The 18,869-nt window shown below is 37.8% G+C and overlaps 1 protein-coding gene across 3 annotated transcripts in view; it reads left to right on the forward strand.

Annotated features, from left to right (window-relative positions):
- LOC142345875 (cyclin-dependent kinase 10-like) overlaps positions 1-9,657 on the forward strand; it is a 95,964-nt gene extending 86,307 nt beyond the window's left edge. For 2 of the 3 annotated variants that reach the window (XM_075398307.1, XM_075398306.1), the window contains exon 9: positions 7,692-7,952. In XM_075398307.1, coding sequence (XP_075254422.1) covers positions 7,692-7,819 — 128 coding nt within the window. In that variant the 3' untranslated portion in view covers positions 7,820-7,952. Of the gene's footprint in view, positions 1-7,691; positions 8,098-8,497; positions 8,595-8,841 lie in introns of those variants that run through there. The other variant, XM_075398305.1, reaches the window with a different exon arrangement.
- The last annotated feature ends 9,212 nt before the right edge of the window (positions 9,658-18,869 follow it).

Raw genomic sequence — 18,869 nt, forward strand, 5'->3', positions numbered from 1 at the left:
AAATAATTTTTCACCAAAAAGTTACGCTCTGTGGAAATAAGTTGTAAGATTACTGAAACTTAGTAAATACATTTAGTTTCAGAATCTAATCAGTTTTCCAACAAAAAATGCAACGATTAGCGAGAAAAAGTTGACATTGACCGGCTTATGTATTGGTTTTTCATGCCGCCCGTGTGCTAGGAAGAAAAGTTTCTTCTGTATGCAAACGCTTAGTTTCAACAAATTACTTCTGTATGCAAATTACTTAGTTTCAACCTTTCGTTTCTGAAAATTAGCTGCAGTTCTTACTGTGTAGACGTTACTATGGAGCGTTTCTAAAAACACGGCTTTTTCTGTTGAAATTTAGCCCTTAATTTTTGTTAAGATTTCCATAAATTTTTCAGATTGGAATAGATTTATTCAGGTTGACATATTTAATCGCCAATTTCTGAGTCTTTTGTTGGAGGGGTTGATAATTGGCAGTATCAGTTAAACTATCAATAAAATTCAGTAGCTTATTTTTATGTTTACGGTAAGATTTCAATTTTGAACAATTTCCTCGCTTGGACTTAGTTGTTTTGGTCGTTGGAGTGTTCACGGAGAGTACTTGCAAATAAGCTGGTGGGTTCAGTAGTCATGACCGATGCTTCAATAGGACTCTTTGAAGGAGGATTTCTCGTGGGTGACAAAGGTTGTGTGGATTGAAAAGAATCTTCGGGTCAGAATTAAGGCATAGAAAACAATCAAATTATTATTAAACTGGCTGAGTTTACTGAGGTTTTGGTCGCAGATGTCCATCGTCTTAGATCAGATACGAAGCAAATTTCTTCATGGTTAGCATCGAATTGTCTGAAATATGAAATGTACAAGGAAAAAGCAACAATATGATGACACCTTTAGGAAGCAACTCTTCTCAGAAAGCAACATTTTCATTAGTTTCAAATTAAAGGAAACAAGGCGGCGCGTTAATGTGCGTTCGCACATGATGTTCCGACCCGAGCTCATCTACATTTTTGACTTAATTGTCAACCAAATGAAATAACAAAAATAGATGTTTGAGTTTGTAACAACCGTTACACAACCTATCTACTAATTGAATTACATAATGCCATGCCTTATTACAGCGCCAATTAGATCTGACCTTAAAGAGACAACGAGACAAAAAAATAACGAAAAAAATTAGCGAAAACAAAAAAATTTCATGGCAAAAACTGAATATCTAAATTTAAAAGCACATAGTAACAACGTCGAAATGCAGTCAAGATAAAACCTTAACTACTCAAACTTCATTTCTTCTAACTATTGCTACCATTAAAATCATTAGCTATTATCTGAATATTATGTAATCTTAGTTCAATTCTTATTGCTACTAATTCAGCTGCAGGAATTATACTGAGAGATTTAATAAGTTTATTTGGGCCACATTTGTAAATCATTGGGATCTGTTACTACGCAATTGTTCTGAAAGAAGAGAAAAAAAGCGCAAAAAATGACGTTTATAAAACGCATTTTGTCCAAAAAACAAAGCATCAATGACAAATAATATCAGTAGATATGTTATTTTTTGGAATACGAGAAATTGGATGTGATCTCTCATAACCTGGTTAGCGGTTAGTTTGACGAAAAGAACTTAGTTAGTTTGACGAAAAGAACAACAAATACTTAAGTTAGTTTGAGTAAAAGAACAACAAATACTGAAAATGTTTGAAAATGTATATCATAAACTTGAAGACTAAAGGCTATAAACTGACTAACTGATTCGGGTAACATCATTAATTCAATCCTCAATTACATGCTTAAGAGACTTGTCAGCAATTTACAGCTACCTAAGAACAAAAACAGGCAAAAACAGCAATTTCAAGAAAACAAAATGTCGGAGGCATTAAAAAGTTTTCACTAAAAATTTTTCTATGTTCAATTGATTTTTTAACCGCAATGGGATTCGTCTTTTTTATCAATATAGTTTTAAAAAAATCAAATTTGAACAAATACATTAGAACCACAAAATTTTTGAGAAAACTCGTAGTATCAACGCCATTAATTTCATTAGCTTTCAACGGAATCCACTAAATACGCTAAATTATGCCTCCATGGGACAACAAGTTTGTTTGCCAAGCATATTTGGTCAATAAGATCTTACAACAAGCCATTGAATGAAAACAACAACAAAGACAGGCAACAACCAAAAATTCAGTAGAAAATTGCCAGAAGAAAGTGTAGAAGCAATATATATCAAAAATTCTTTGAAAACCTCATATATGATCCGTTGAACGTCTTCCCTGAAACAATGGGAACCCTCAGTTGTAGGATAATGTGATAAGATTTCGAAAGGATCCAAAAATGAAAAAAAGTACCCGAAAATTTAAAAAATATGAAAACTAGTGGAATTGAAGTTTTAAAACTAATCGGTAGAAGATAAAACCGCTGACAATGGGAACCCGCTAACAATGGGAACCCTCAGTTGTAGGATAATGTGATAAGATTTCGAAAGGATCCAAAAATGAGAAAAAGTACCCGAAAATTTAAAAAAAATGAAAACTAGTGGAATTGAAGTTTTAAAACTAATCGGTAGAAGATAAAACCGCTAACCAGGTTATTTCTGGCCGAAAGAACTAAGACTGATTGACAGTTCACGAAGAAAAGTTTAGGATTGGCTAATGTTCCAAAAAATTATTTTGAAATTCTAAACAGGCACTAACCTCAAAAGCCTTTAATGGAGGCCAATAACTACGCTCAGAAATAATACGATGGCAGAAAAAAGATGTTTGTCATGCATAGATAATCATTTGTAGATTACAATAAGTTTTATGACTATAAAAACAACAACGAAAACAGGCGAAAACCAAAATTTAGTAGAAAAGAGCGAGAAAATTTCGAAGCCATTTAAACCATTGGCTTTTCTCTGAAAACTTTATAGGTGATCTACTGAATGTTTTTTCCAAGCCAATGGGATTAGAATAATATTTGGATAATGTGTATAATATTTGGATAAAGTGATAAGAGTTCAAAAGTAACCAATAAAACGAAAATATCCAAAAATTTTTTAAAAAATTTGAATCCTTGTGTTATTGAAGTCATATAATCAATAGTTAGAAAATATTTAAATTTATTTTAGTTTCAGTAGAAAGTGGTTTCTGTCAATACTGAGACTGACTAACAGTTCACGAAAACTTTAAGATTGCTTAACCTTTAAGAAAAATTTTTGAAAAATTATTAAATTCTTAACAGCCATTAAACTCAATAAATTTCAACGGAAGTCAATAAATACGCTTAAATATGCTTCAATTGGAATAGGAGTATTGGTATGTTTGCCATGCATAGGTGAGCAATAAGACATTACAAAAAGTCTTATGACTATGAAAACAACAACAAAATCAGGCAAAAACCAAAAATTCAGTAGAGAAGTGCGAGAAGAAAAAGTCGAAGTCATTTGAAACCATGAGCTTTTCTCTGAAAAGTTTATCTGTAATCCACCGAACGTCTTCTTTAAGCCAATAGGAGCTGTCAGTTTTAGTATAATGTGATAAGATTTCAAAAGTAACCAATAATACGGAATTGTCCAAAAAAATTAAAACTTTTTAAAATCTTGTGTCATTGAAGCCATTTACTAAAAGTTAGAAGATAAAACAGCCAACTAGATCAAATTTGGTTACAGTAGGACTGAAGATGGTGCTGTCATCACAGTTTATGATTGGCTAATGTTCAAAAAAACTTTCGAGAAATTATTTTTGAAGTCTTAACAGTCATTAGCTGTCCACTCAAAGCAATAGATATGCTCGCTTAAATCTCATTGCGGAACATATTGCACTGTTAGTCAATGAGTCCATGCTATAAGACTCCAAAAAATTATTAAAACCTCAAAAAGAATTTCAAAATTTCATTTAAAATTACGAAAACTCAGAGTCGAATTAAAAAAAACATGAGCAATTCCTTGAAAACGATTTTTGTTGTTCATTGGGCTTCATTCGACTGTACAAGAGGTTTGTCATTAATGGAACCTCTATATGAAAAGTTACTTGTCTCTAGGTGACTAAAATGCAAAAAAAAGAAAGGTTTTATAAAAAAGAGCTCTCAGATAGATTTCGAATTTTATTGATATTGAAGCTCCCTATGAGACCAGAACTAGTCTTTTTTATCGCCTTTAGTGTATTGGAAACACGAAATTGGTTCATTTTTTGGCAAGAAATTTAAGTTTGATGTAACTTTTATTATAGAAATTATCTTTATTTGAAGAAAAATCACACTAAAAGCGAACAAATATCCCGTGTTCACACAAAATTTATCCTCGATAACTCCTCGATAAAAACGAAATTCAAAAAATCTTTTTAATTTTGAATTCTACGCTGGACCAGCTTTTTAATGATACCACTCACATTTCTCTGCGATGAATATATCGATCGGCCAAAATTGACAACGAAAAAAAACCCATTTGAGCATATAGTTCCTCCCCCCACAAGTGGGGTCGGAACAATTAGATTAAACTGAACAAACCAAGTTGCAAGATTGATTAAATCTATTTATTTCAATTACAAAATTAGTATCGATTGCTCCTGAACGATTTTTGAAGCATTTTTTGAAGCATGTATCTAACTCAAAAAATCTAGTGGTCTGCTAAAGGACCTTTGGTCAATCTGTTTATCTTATTTCTTTAGTTGTTTCAATTCATGGAAGGCCACAAGCGTCTATCGCGGCTATTTTCCGGCAATCTGCCGGCTACGTTTATTTTAAGCAGCTGATCTCAGGTGGCGGGCGGTAGTTTACTACCAAAAGTCAAATGAAAAGTGCGCCAAAATGTTTTCAGTTTAAATCTTAATAGTGGTTTAATAATCTTCACATTTGAAACCCCATAGTGAATTTTGTTCCCCTACACCATATGTTCAAGCAACTACTAGTCCTTCAAGATCAATTCGTCGGATATAAGTTTGTTAGTTCTTATTACTAAGCCGCGTTACTAACAGATAAAATGGAACAGGGCCTTTTAATGACAGTTATGATCCCCTCCTTGATTAGCAGGCAGACCATTTTCTCCTTATTCAGATGAACTTTCTTTAGTTAATTGTAATCACAACTTTGATATGCATGTGCTTCATTTCAAAGCTGTATTAGGTGTATCATAATTCAAGATTGCTTGATAAGATAACCCTTTGTGCACTTTTATGCCTATTTAAAATGCCTTACAAAGCATTTATTTTTTTGATCGGATGATATTATAATCTTCAATGACGTCTATTACTTTGGTGGAAAAATTCCCTTCATTCCTAATATTTGAATCGTTAGCTATTAGTGAGCTTCTGTTATTCATAGCCGCCCTCAGCCTCTCAGCCACTTATTTAGGTGCTCTCCTTTTTACGACTCGAAGAGGAATAATGGTGATCTAATTTTTAATAAGCGGTGACTTCTATATTAGAGGATGTCTTAGAGGAAGTTTAATGCCGGACGCAATAAGAAGTGTTTAGGTCAATCTGCTGATCAAGATTTAAATACAGAAGAGAGAGAGAGAGAGAGAGAGAGAGAGAGAGAGAGAATTTTAGAAGGGTTTTGGTCCATGTACAATTCTCAGAGAGAACGAATGAATTTGTTGATCACGTGTGGCTTTATCAAAGCAGTTTTCAATAGCCGCCATCAGTTTCTCTGCAGGCTATTATTGCGCTCCTGTTTTTCTCACTTCGTCAAAAATTCATTCCTCGGTCATTCTGCTCAAAGTGTTTTTAAACATATTTGCTCAATAAAGCAATCTCCAATGAACGGAGTCGTGAAAAACGAAATCAAAAACAGAAACAAGATAAAGCCCAATTTTAGATGCCCGCTACTTGAAGTGTGTTCTTATAGGTCACACTTACCATCTCTAATGCTTGTTGGTATTGGTTCGAGCCCCTTTATCCTCTCATTAGGTAATAGGAGTATATCTAACAACGAAAATAAATCAAAATAGTTCGACTTGTTTTGTCCCACAATTTTTGTGACATTAGTCAGTTTTTCTTTTTCTCTTCTTTAAATTCCAATCGGGGTTATGTTAATCAATGGCGGTTATTTTCCGGCAACCTGCCGGGTTTGTTTTGATCTTGAACTTGGCTTTATTGCATAACGGTGTTTCCGTATTTACTAAGCATGTATTAGCGTTTTCGGAGGCTTTTGATCATCTGATAAAAATATTATACTTTTAGGTGTAAGTTTGACCTATTTTTGCCGGTGTGCCCTTTTAGATACTGTTTCAGTATTATGGTAATCTTATTTCATTCCTCTTTGCATCTGGGAAGTTTTTTTGATTAAACTGAGTTTTTTCGGTTTGGTTTGGCTTTTGATTTAATAGAATTTAATTTTGAGTTGTTTGCTTAAAAATGGTAATTTCGATTATTTTTTTCCTATTTCTTATGAAGTAGATTTTTAGAATCAGCTTTTCTTGTTCAGTGTTTAACATGGAGTTGTTGTACAGGTAATGCTACTAAGACTTGAGAGTTCAACGTTTTATACATAGCAATTTTGACTGAAATAAAAATTTGTAATTTTCCGATTTTTCATTGTCGGCCTTTTTATTGTTGTTTATCCTTTCTGTGGCTGGAGTTGCGTAGCAAACTGATTGAGCGGAATAATGTTTTAAAGGCTTTCTAGAATATTAATCGAGAGGTAGCACTTAAACGTTTTTTGGAGTGTATCATTTTTTTACCTCCTTCCTCGGTTTTCTGTCGTTTTTAGCGTTGCTCTTGTTTCTAATATTCATAGTGGTCGGTTAATGAAGATGATTTGCCTTGAGAGTTTTATGGCAGTAGGGGTTTCAGTGGTGCAACTTGGGATGGAGTTTTAGCAGATATTTGTCCAGATGTCAATTTTGTCCTTTCTCATCTTTTCCTTCCTGTTATTGATTCAAAGTGAGTTGATTTAATTGTTAGGCTCATTTTGTGTGTTGTTGTGATTTAATTGTTAGTGCTCATTATGTTATTGAGTGGCTGTGGCCTAAGTAAATGTGTACTTCGAGTCGGTTTCGGAGCCTTCCGGCTATATTTTTTTCGCTTTACCGTTTGATCACGTTTTTCGTTTTACTTAAGTCACGATTTTCGCGTTTCACTCGTTACTTACCTCACTGTTTCAACTGAATGGTTTTTAAATTCTTCCACGCATTGAATTATGCAATGTTGTGAATGCGGTCAATGTCAAAAGATGAAAATCAAAAGAAACGGGATGAAGCCCGATCGTCTTAGTGCATTTCCGGATATAACTGAAACTGCACACCGAATTAGAACACATTTTGAAACTTGGGAAAAAAATGGTCAATTTTTATCTTCTTTTTCATTTTCTGTTATAATCGCGATGTGTGTTAAGCGCGTCAACGGTGGCTATTTTACGGCAATTTGCCGGCTATGTTGTAATTCTTGGTATAAAATCTTGATCTATAGAATTCCCGATGATGCAATTTGTGTCGTGAAATTCGCAACTTGACAATATGACCAAGGTTAATTTGTTTCCACATTGAGAGCTTTGAACCCTTCGTGGGCAGTACGGGAGATATATTTTGTGGATGTATATTCACAAGGGTTATATTGTGGACTCTGAGTAAATCTGTTTTCTAATCAAAATTGCCTTTCATTGGATACACAACCAGAGGTCATATAAAAACAATACAAGCCTTTACGGGTATTTTGGGGTCTTTAGTGTCAATGATCTGTTGACAACGACATCAGCAAATATTAGCAACCAATGAATTATTTTTGTGACAGGAGGAGCGTACAGTAGAGCAAGTAAACCGAAATCTGAAAAAGCGCCAGCAACAGTCATTGACTGCACAGAGTGTGCAACAGACAATCCAGTGTGCTCTGGAACAGGACAGCAGTGTGTTCCAGTATGACGAAGTTTACGACAGTATGAAGGAGAAGGAGCATAGGAAAGTAGAAGAGAGAAGAGCAGCTGACAGGAGTAGTAGGTACGCGGCAGACTTGATCAGAGAAGCTGAGAAGAGGAAGGTGAGGAATGAGTTGAGAGTGGAGAGGAGCGTGCAGAAGGAGAGACAGGCTGAGGGATCTCAGTTTGCAGACAAGGAGTCTTTTGTTACCGAGTCCTACAAGAAGAAGTTGACAGAGAGGGCCGAGATGGAGCGGGAAATCAAACGGGATGAAATGCTGGAAGGTCAGCTCAGCTCCTAAGTTCTTCTGACATTTCTGCTTACGGGCAACAAAAAAATTGTATTTTGCTTTGCAAATTGAGCAAGCCACCAGAATTTTTAATTGAAAAACTTTGTGAATTTTAATTCAGAATTAACCCAGAAAATTTGGATTGACATTAAATGTTTGTGGTCTGATTGCGTCAGATTAGTGTCCCGTCGCACGTTTGGTGTATAAAAGCTACGGTTGAAACTTAAATTATTCATTTTTCCTCCCATTACGTCAGGTAAGAACCATTTTTTACTCCCGAAGTGACCACCTGCTCTTCTTTTGTCATTTGTCCTGGTTGGACTAACGTTATTTGCACTTAAATGCTATTCTTAAGGTACACCAAAGTTACTGATGTTTGCGTTGTTTCGTTTCAGCTCGTCGCAATAAAACTCAGGAGTTCTCTGGGTTCTACCGCAGTTACTTGGACAAAGTGTGCCGAGATGGGAGTGAAAAATTGGAGGTACAAGACATGTAAGCATCCTTTCCAGTTGTTTCCATATACAATTTGCATATTTACTCATTATGGAACTGCAGTAAGTGTTCTGATAATGATCAGCTCCTCATAGTCGTTATCTCAGCGACTTATCCAAACAATTTTGTTCAATTTATATTAACGTATCAGAGTCAAAATTTCATTGTTTATCTGACGTGAGTTTGGTGTCTGTTTGCAGAAGTGTTTAGCTGAGATTTTAAGAAGTTCTTATGAAGTCTGTTTCAGTGATGAAAATGGTGAAGAAGAAGTACCATCTGGAAAATTAGAGCAGGCTGATTCACTGGCAGACATTAAAACTGGAGGCCTAATCTTGCCGTCTAAGAAACGCCCTGCAAATATACGGAAGCGTTTAAGTGAAGATAAGAAAAACAGGCACGAAAGCAACGTGTACGAAAGCAGCGACGATGAGGAGAATGCAGCTCCTGCTTCAAAAATTAGAGAAATACAAACACGACAATACGAGGGTCAGCGAGTGAAAAAATCGACCGGTAGTGGTAGGTCTTCGAGCAAGATTGAAAACGAATCTAATGGTGAAAACTCAGAAAAAAGTATATCGGATTCCGACGCAGACAGTGGATCCGAATCTGAGAAATCAGAAGTCGAGAAAACAGTTTCGCCTGTGCAGCCTTACAAGCCTCTCCCCCAAGTTATCCTGAAAGATCCAGAGGAAGAACGGAAGGAGAATTTGAGACAGAAAATGGACAAAATAGTGAAACTGTTTGAAAGACGTAATTCCGAGGAAGACATTGAAGCTGCTCGTCAGAGATATTTAATGCGAAAGAGAGCAGGGTTGATTAAGCCAGTGTTTTGCAAGGAATGAACAACTACAAAATCGAAACATGAAGGTCTGTCGTTGAAATGGTCCTGAAGAGAAATTGTCAGTGCTGCAATTACACTCACAAGTTGCTGTTGTTTGGATTCTGATATACAATTTTTTTGAATGTGTATTTAATTGTTGCTCTTTGGATGTGTACTTGGAGTAAGTGTTTTGAGATTTTAACGGATTTTAGCTAGTATTTAATTCAGTTCTTCCAAAAATAACCTAAGGACGTGTTGGGCAGCAACATTCCAAAGAATTTATAAACGAGCTTAATATCTTCTCAACTAAATGCTAGCAGCAGCTATTTCACTCCTGTTGTTATTGTTATCCTGCTTCTTGTGCTTGCGATTTTACATGTTGTTTTTGTTCCAGCGCATTTCAGTGGTGTAACGGCTGCTCTCCTTGTGTTTCACAAAGAAAGTTTTACACCGCCCAGTTCGTTCTGAGTGGTTAAAAAATCTGTCCGGATACTTCGTTTATGCAGTTCGCTTTTGTAACTGTATATCCGCTCTGCTGTACTTACCGTTGCATTAACTATTTTAGTTCGTAACTATTCGCTGATCTTAGTTTTTTCAACTATCAATTTGAACTGGATTGCTACAGATCACACAATACGGGATCTCTTTATGTATACCAGTTCAATCCGATAGAAAAAACAAATCGAAGACAAAGATATATGTCTAAGACCTGTTTGTGCAAAAATATTTAAATTTAAACCTAAGTTGGCTTTTGCTGTTTGTACTCACAAGTTGAGAATACCAGAAGTTGGGGTTGTAACAGTTGAATTTCAGCTCCAATAATTCGTTGATGCAAGACACAGTAACAGAATTTACTGCTCAAGAATAATATTTTGAACACAAGACACAGTAACAATTTACTGCTCAGGAATATTTCTAGTTCAAGACACAGTAACACGTTATTTACTGCTCAAGACAATTTGTTTTGCAATATTTTGCTGAGTTATACTTTCAGCCGTTTTCTGCGGCTACTACGTTGAGTTCTGTGTGTTGCTTTTTGTTATTTCCCCTTTTTCTCTTTTTTCTCACGTGACAAACTGTAACTAGAACTAGAACTAGAACTATAACTATTAAATGACTAAGACAACAGAAAGTGTTTTGTTTCTATTTTCCCCGCCTATGCAAGCTTGTTATTCCTTAAGCTCAGCTCCAACATCGCCGGCCCTGTTTTCCTTCGTGAAAACATCATCGTCAGTTGGAAGTACTGGAGCGAGCTTCACTACGGGCCTCTTGTAGTATCCATCTTTTGTTCGGATTTTCGCTGATCGAATCACTCCGTCGGAACCTTCAAAGGTTTCGGTTATTCGACCCAGATTGTAATATCCACGTTTGTCACTGTCTTCCACTAACCACACAAGATCACCCTGCTGAAGACTTCTTTCCGTTGTGGTCTGCCATTTCTTTCGACTATTCAACGTTGGCAAGTATTCTTTACGGAATCTGTCCCAGATGAGGTCTGCGTAAGCTTGTGTTTGTCGGAAGAGCTTTCTATGGTCAACAAATTGCTCTGCACCTGATAGATACGGTAAACAAAGGTTCTTGTTGCCAAGTAGGAAGTGGTTTGGAGTAATAGCTTCTAAATCGGTAGCATCAGAACTGACTTGTGTCAGCGGTCTAGCATTCAGCGTCTGTTCAATAAGACACATCGTGGTTGACAGAACGTCCTCCGTGACTGATCGATTGCCCAGCACTGCGTACATTGCCTTCTTGCAACTCCTAACCAGTCTTTCCCACACTCCTCCAAAGTGTGGTGATGCAGGTGGGTTGAACTTCCATCTGATACCTTGTTGAATCAGATGTTCTTCAATTCGCACCCTGTTCCATGCTGCTATATACTCTGCCAGTTCTTTTTCAGCTCCAACGAAGTTTGTCCCGTTATCGCTAATCATTTTGACCGGTTTGCCTCTTCGTGCAATGAATCGCATAATTGCGTTCAGACAACAATCAGTGTCTAGTTTTGGTACAATCTCTATATGTACCGCACGTACAGTAAGGCATGTGAATAGACAGCACCAACGCTTTTCGTTTCTTCGACCAATCTTTACTGTGAATGGTCCGAAATAGTCTACGCCCACATTCGAGAACACTGTTGATGCGACTAATCGTTCTTCAGGTAGTTCTGCCATTACTGGTGCCTTTGTTTGGGCTCTTCCCTTTCGACATCTAATGCATTTGTTTTTGATCGATCTCAAAGCATTTCGTATGCCTAGGATCCAGAATTTCTGCTGAACTATGTTTCTGACATGTTCAGTACCTTCGTGATGACTATTCTTGTGTTCATTTCGCAAGAATGATTCTACTACATGGTGCTTCCAATGTAACAGTATTGGATGCTTGGTTTCGAAGTTCAATTCACTTTTACCTATTCTGCCCTGGGCACGGATAAGTCCTTGCTGGTCTATGAATGGTGAAAACTGGAGGATTTTGCTGTTTTTTGGAATTTCCCTTTCAGCCTTGAGAGATTTCATCTCTTCAGTAAACTGTTCTTGCTGCAGTAGTCTGAATATGCTTGCTTGTGCATCCTCTCTTTCTTGAACACTTAGTGTTTTTGTTGCCGGTTTGTGTTTTTTGAATACACGCTGTACGTATGCCATTGTATTTACAAGTCGATTGAAATTGCTGAATCGTTCCCACTGAACAATCAGCTTCTTCTCTTCAACCTTTGCTGAGAAAACCATTTCGTCGTTTTGTTCGTCTGAAGCAAATGTTAAATTCAACTGTTCAGGCCATTCGTTCTCTCGTTGCTTCAACCAGGCCGGCCCAGTGAGCCATTCGCTTCTCTTAAGTTCGTCAACGTTGATCGCTCGTGTCCCGATGTCAGCTGGATTGTTAATACCACTCACATGATTCCACTGTGAAACATTAGTTGTATCCAAAATCTCAGCTACTCTGTTTGCAACAAACACCTGTTGCTTACGGTGGGAGCTGTGAATCCATTGCAGAACAGTAGTGGAGTCTGTCCAAAAGTTACAACTCTGAATCTTCGATTCGTGTTCCTTCACTATCTGTTCTTTAAGTCTCACTGCCATCACTGCTGCTTGTAGTTCCAAGCGTGGTATGGAAAGGTGTCGCATCGGTGCGACTCTGCACTTTCCGATTACAAATGCTAAGTCTGCTGAGTATTCTTTGGGCTTTGAACGTAGGTAAGCCACTGCGCACATTGTGTCTTCAGATGCGTCGGCAAACACATGAAGTTCCCATTTGTCCTTGGCTGTGCTGAAGTATCTTCTATCAATGCTGGTTTCTGCTACTTCTGGAAGCTGTGCCTTCCACTTCAGAAACTCTTCTTCTTCGTTAGGTTCTACTGAGTTGTCCCAATGTTGTCCATTTTTGGTCCAGATGCTCTTCAGGAGTCGTCTCATATGGACACTGAATGGTGCAAACAGTCCAAGAGGATCAAACACTGAAGAAACTAGAGATAAGATCTTTCTTTGGGTGATTGGGGTCTCAACTTCTTTGCTTGTACCTCTACAAACCTGTAGACTATCATCGTTAATCGTCCACTGAAGCCCAAGCACTGATGACCCTTCCTGGCTGGGTTCTACTTCAACCTGCTTTGTTTTGCTGATTGATCTTAAGTCCTCTGGGATTGCGTTGGTTACCACGTCGCTGTTGGTGATCCACTTCTTCAGTTCAAATCCATGTTTTGAGAGAAGAGGTTGCAGTTGTTTGAAAACCTTGATTGCTTCTTCAGGTGTTTCGACTGACTTGATGAAATCGTCCATGTAGAAGTTGTTTTGGATTGCTTTTGCTGCAATAGGGAACTCGTCCTCGTTATCAATCGCTACTCGTTTCAGAGCGTAGTTGGCACATGTTGGTGAACTCTTTGCTCCGAAAACATGACGTTGATACTCGTATATTTGCACAGGTTCGTTCATTGTTGGTCGCCACAAAAATCTCAAGCAGCTTTTATCCCGTTCAGGAACTTGCACTTGCAGAAACATTGATTCAATATCTGCGGTTAAGGCAATTGGTCCTTCTCGAAATCTGAATATTGTTCCGATCAATCCGTGTAGTAGATCGGGTCCGGCTAACAGCTTGTCATTTAGGCATACATCCTTGTATTTCGCTGCAGCGTTGCAAACACGGCGAACTTTACCCGGTTTGTTGGGGTTTAGTACTGGATGGTGTGGCAAATACCATTCCTTTTCGAAAGTGCCTTTGACTTCCGATTTACCAAGGATCTTCACAAATCCCTTTTCAACATCTGTATCAATTGACTGTTGATACAATTCTTTTAACTTTGGGTCTCGTTGGAATCTTCGTTCCAGTGAGTAGAGCTGACCAAGGGCCGAGCCGTAGTTGTTTGGAAGATTGGGTTCTGGTTCACTCCAGAGCATGCCCACTTCGTACCGCTCGCCTGTAAACTTTGTCGTGCTCTCTAGAAATTTCTGAGCTTGCTGCTCTTTCTTTGATTGACTTACAACATTTATTTTGGAAGCATAAGTTTCTATTTCCCACCATGATTGTATATTTTCGGCCACTTTCACATCTTCTGTAGAGGCGAAATGACAAACATTTTGACTTTTCTTGCCTGTCATGGGACCACTGACTACCCATCCTAATTCTGTTAAGACGGCGAAAGGCTCACTTCGTGTTCCAATCTTATAGTCCAATGGACGTTGAATTTCGTAGGCATCTTGTCCAAGAATGATGCCTACCTCCATCAGGTTGAATGTTCTGTTAGTGAGAACATTCAGGTGTCTGAACTTGTTCTTCAGTTCCTTGTAATCATATGTTGTGTTTCCCAATGAGATTGATGGGTGTGCAAACGCTTCAATCGAATGCACCTTTGAATGTAGTCCCTTTATTGTGATAGGAACCTTCTCTGTCCTCAAATCTTGCGTCCCATGTATGCCAGCTATGTTCAAGGTAACGTCCGTGCCTTTGGCTTGTAGTTGATCCTTGACACTTTGATCGATGAATGATACTGTGGACCCACTATCGAGGAAAGCATAGGTAGTCAGCCTGTTACCACCACTCTGAACCGATACCGGAACTATTTGAAGAAAACTATTAACTTGGTTACTCTGGTTGATTGTTGCTGCGCTTACGTTAACTGCGTGACTACCCTCGTCCATTCGGTTTTCTGAGTGTAGCAGTCTGTTGTGCTTTTTGGTACATCCGTTTATACCGCACACTTTGACTTTGCAATCTTTGATTGCATGTCCTTTTCCCAGACATCCATAACATAAGCGTTCTCTCCTCACTGCTACGTAGCGATCGGTGACAGTCATATTCTTAAATATTGGACAGTTCCATATTTTATGAGTGCCATCCGCTAGTGGGCAGTTGTTGTTTTGCATTTGCTTGGTTTCTTGCAGGTTTGAACTTGCACTGAAGTTCGATGTCTTCGAGAATCGTTTTTCTCTATTTGTGTTGTGTCGGTCTTCTTTCTGTTCCCCTTTAAACGATGAAAACCCTTCATGCACGAATGCCATTCGTGATAGCCATTTTTCAAACATGATTAGATCAGGCCAGTCCTCGTCTTTGTCATCGACGTAGAACCACCATTTTTCTTTAAGAACCTGTGGTAGCTTATCAACTGCCATGTACAATGTCGAACTTGATTGCAAATCACCAATATGTTTGTACTCTTTAAGCACGTTCACGAAGTTAGATACAATAACAGAAAAATTAATCAGGCTGGTTGAATCATGAGGTTTCACTTGATTAGCTTTTCGTAGGCTCTCGAGCTGCGCATCTATAATTACATGCGGTCTTCCGAATTTTCTTTCTAAAATATTCCAGGCAGCACTATAAAACTGTCCAGAATAGCCCATTCCCGAGATTGCAGATTTTGCTTTGCCTGTTAGCAGAGTCTTCAAATGGCTCATTTTTTCTGAGTCGGGAATCGTGCGTTTATCTACTGTTGCTATGAACATGCTAGACCACTCAGGCCACTCCAGTGGGTTTCCGTCAAAATTGTTCAACCTCAATTTTGGTAAACTACTGCTTGAATGTTCAGTGTTGTAGTGCCTTCCAGCTATCGGCGATATATCCCGCCCTTCAACACTTACTGAGCGTTCGCGAGAGTTTGGGTACCATGGGTAATGCCTCTGCTTATTCCGTTCAGGGCTGACGTCAAAACGAGCTCTTGGTCGAATTGGCGTTCGCGTGTCGTTCATCGAATTCGCCCACTCCGAGACATCTCTCCCTTTTGGGGTCCAATTGAAAGGTGACTTGTCACGCGCCTTAGTCGATTGAGAACGGAAGTCATCTTTCTCCAACGCTGTTTTTTGCAATTGGCGCTCTAGGTCTCGCTCTTTTTCCCGAAGCTGATGTTGCATCTCTAGTTCTTTCATTTGCATTTCTAGATCCAACCTCTTTCGATCAAATTGTGCTCGTTCGATTTGCAACTTTCTTTCAAATTCAATTTCAAATTCTTTTATTCGTTCTTCAACCTGACGTTTCACTGAAGATGTTTCCGAAGCGTTTTCTGTATCCTGGTTGATTGTCCGTGTAACCGTATTTGTCGTTGCATTGCTTGTGTTACCATGGTTTTGGTTAAACTCAGGAATTCCAACGTTTTGTTCTAACTGATGCACATTATTCGCAGGCGGTTGCTCTTCATTGGCATGAAGAGTTGACTGGCTTTGCTGGCTTGACATGTTTGTCTCTCCGTGGATATACGGTAACCACTCTGCGTTCAAATATTGAAAGTATTTTTCTCTCTCAAGTTTGCGTTTTAAAGAAATATCTGGGTCTCGGAGAGTCTCAGCTTTCTTATTCACGAGTTTTTGAATGCTGTCGTCCAATTGCAGTATCTGCTGATAAAGAGTCTTGAGCTTGCTTGGTCGATCTCGATTATCAATGAGCTCAAAACCTTCTCCCTGTTTCTCAATCCACTTGTTTCGCAAGTTGTTGATCTGTCGATCCAAAACGCTTTGACTCTGTGACGGAGTCACTTCTTGTGCACTTCGGGACTGCAGCTTGAATCTCTACAGCTCCTTTGTTTGTTTGCTTTAATTGAGTTTTGCTTTTCAAAGTTCCTATCTGCTTTGCCTAATTGGCTTTGCGTTGTTGAATTGCTCGTTGGGTTTTGTTCTCGTTCGTCGATGACTTCGTCACTTCGACTGTTGGGTTGGACAGCAGTTTATTCCACTGTCCGGGTCGGCGGACCAAATGTAACGGCTGCTCTCCTTGTGTTTCACAAAGAAAGTTTTACACCGCCCAGTTCGTTCTGAGTGGTTAAAAAATCTGTCCGGATACTTCGTTTATGCAGTTCGCTTTTGTAACTGTATATCCGCTCTGCTGTACTTACCGTTGCATTAACTATTTTAGTTCGTAACTATTCGCTGATCTTAGTTTTTTCAACTATCAATTTGAACTGGATTGCTACAGATCACACAATACGGGATCTCTTTATGTATACCAGTTCAATCCGATAGAAAAAACAAATCGAAGACAAAGATATATGTCTAAGACCTGTTTGTGCAAAAATATTTAAATTTAAACCTAAGTTGGCTTTTGCTGTTTGTACTCACAAGTTGAGAATACCAGAAGTTGGGGTTGTAACAGTTGAATTTCAGCTCCAATAATTCGTTGATGCAAGACACAGTAACAGAATTTACTGCTCAAGAATAATATTTTGAACACAAGACACAGTAACAATTTACTGCTCAGGAATATTTCTAGTTCAAGACACAGTAACACGTTATTTACTGCTCAAGACAATTTGTTTTGCAATATTTTGCTGAGTTATACTTTCAGCCGTTTTCTGCGGCTACTACGTTGAGTTCTGTGTGTTGCTTTTTGTTATTTCCCCTTTTTCTCTTTTTTCTCACGTGACAAACTGTAACTAGAACTAGAACTAGAACTATAACTATTAAATGACTAAGACAACAGAAAGTGTTTTGTTTCTATTTTCCCCGCCTATGCAAGCTTGTTATTCCTTAAGCTCAGCTCCAACAAGTGGGGAGCAACTATATACTCAACTGGTTTGTTCATTCAAATTTTCCTTTGAGGTAGAACGGTTTAAAGTGGTATCACTGGAAAGGCCATCGAGCGTAGAATATTTTAGGAGGATTATTTGAGATACGCCCTTTTCGAGGCTGGAAGTGTTGCGAGAATTGGTTGATTTTTACTATTTTTGTTTACTATTTCAATTGTTATTCCTATTTTGGCCTATTATTGAGCAGATGTTTTAGAGCCTTAGGCAAATTTTCGATCTATCATTTGTGCATAGCCTTTCTTTTGCATAACCCGTATTTTTTAATAGCTGACGTCAGCCTCTCAAAAGTCTATTATTTAGGCGCTCTCCTTTTTACAAATCAAATTCTTTGAATTGTAAAAAGGAGAGCGCCTAAATAATAGAGTGTTCACACATTTTCATAAAATCTGTTCACATATTTTCATAATTTTTGAAGTCAAATTGGAGTAGTGGTTTTGGTCACGCCAACGCAGGAAGTTGAGCGAAAACGCGAGTGGTTTTTTGGTGTGAAATTTTTTTGCTTTAATTTTGAAGTAGAGTGAGAAAACGGTGTTTGAACAAAAATTCGCTTTCTCGCTAGTGGCTTTGCACATACGGCAATTTAACTTTGATTTTTTACTGTTTTTTTTATTTTTTGGATCAATTTTTTTCCTAAATAGTTTTCCCAATCCATTCATAGTTCATTCTAGGCCTAGTTTTTTGCTTGAACAAAATTTCCAATTCTCGCTGGTGGTTTTTGATCAAATGCGTCATTCTGACATTTATTTTTTCTAATATTTCTTTGATCTGATTTTTTAGAAATGGTTTTGCACATTCACTCATAGTCCGTTCGAGGTACGCCAGAATTTTTTGAATTGTACGCCAGGACTTGTCCTGCTATGTTTTTTCATTCTCGTTACCTTTTGATCACGTTTTTTGATTTACATAGGTCAACGATTTTCACTTTCGACTTCTGACTTACTTCACTCACTGTTTCAACTGAATGGGTGTTAAATTTTCATGCATTGAATTACGCAATACAGTGAATACGGTCAAAGTCAAAAAAGCAAAATCAAAAGAGACGGGATAAACCAATAAAGCCCGGTCATTAAGTCCTTGAGAATTAGGTTATCAAAGTTCATTAGAGTGTTTGCTGGCTGATATCGGTATTAAGCTTATTAGCTTTCAGTCTAGAAGCTGAATTAATTATAGTTTTAGGATCTAACTAAAACTGCTTGCCAAATTAGGACTCTTTTTGACACTGAAAAAAAAACGAAAAAATTTAGTCAATTTGTCCCTTTTTTCTTTTTCTGTTTCAATCCCGAAGTGCATCAAGCGTGTCAACGGCGGATATTTTTCGGCAATCTGCCGGCTATGTTCTCATTGTTCTCACTTCTTTCTATTATGGATGTTTTTCATTTGTTTCAATTGTTATGATACTCATTTATAATCTATTTTTTATTCCGTCCATAAATCGCTAGTTTTTAAACACTTTAAGCCTTAT

The sequence above is a fragment of the Convolutriloba macropyga genome, chromosome 9 (genome assembly GCF_964194025.1).
Source record: "Convolutriloba macropyga chromosome 9, txConMacr16.3, whole genome shotgun sequence".
In the NCBI taxonomy this organism is placed as follows: domain Eukaryota; kingdom Metazoa; phylum Xenacoelomorpha; order Acoela; family Convolutidae; genus Convolutriloba; species Convolutriloba macropyga.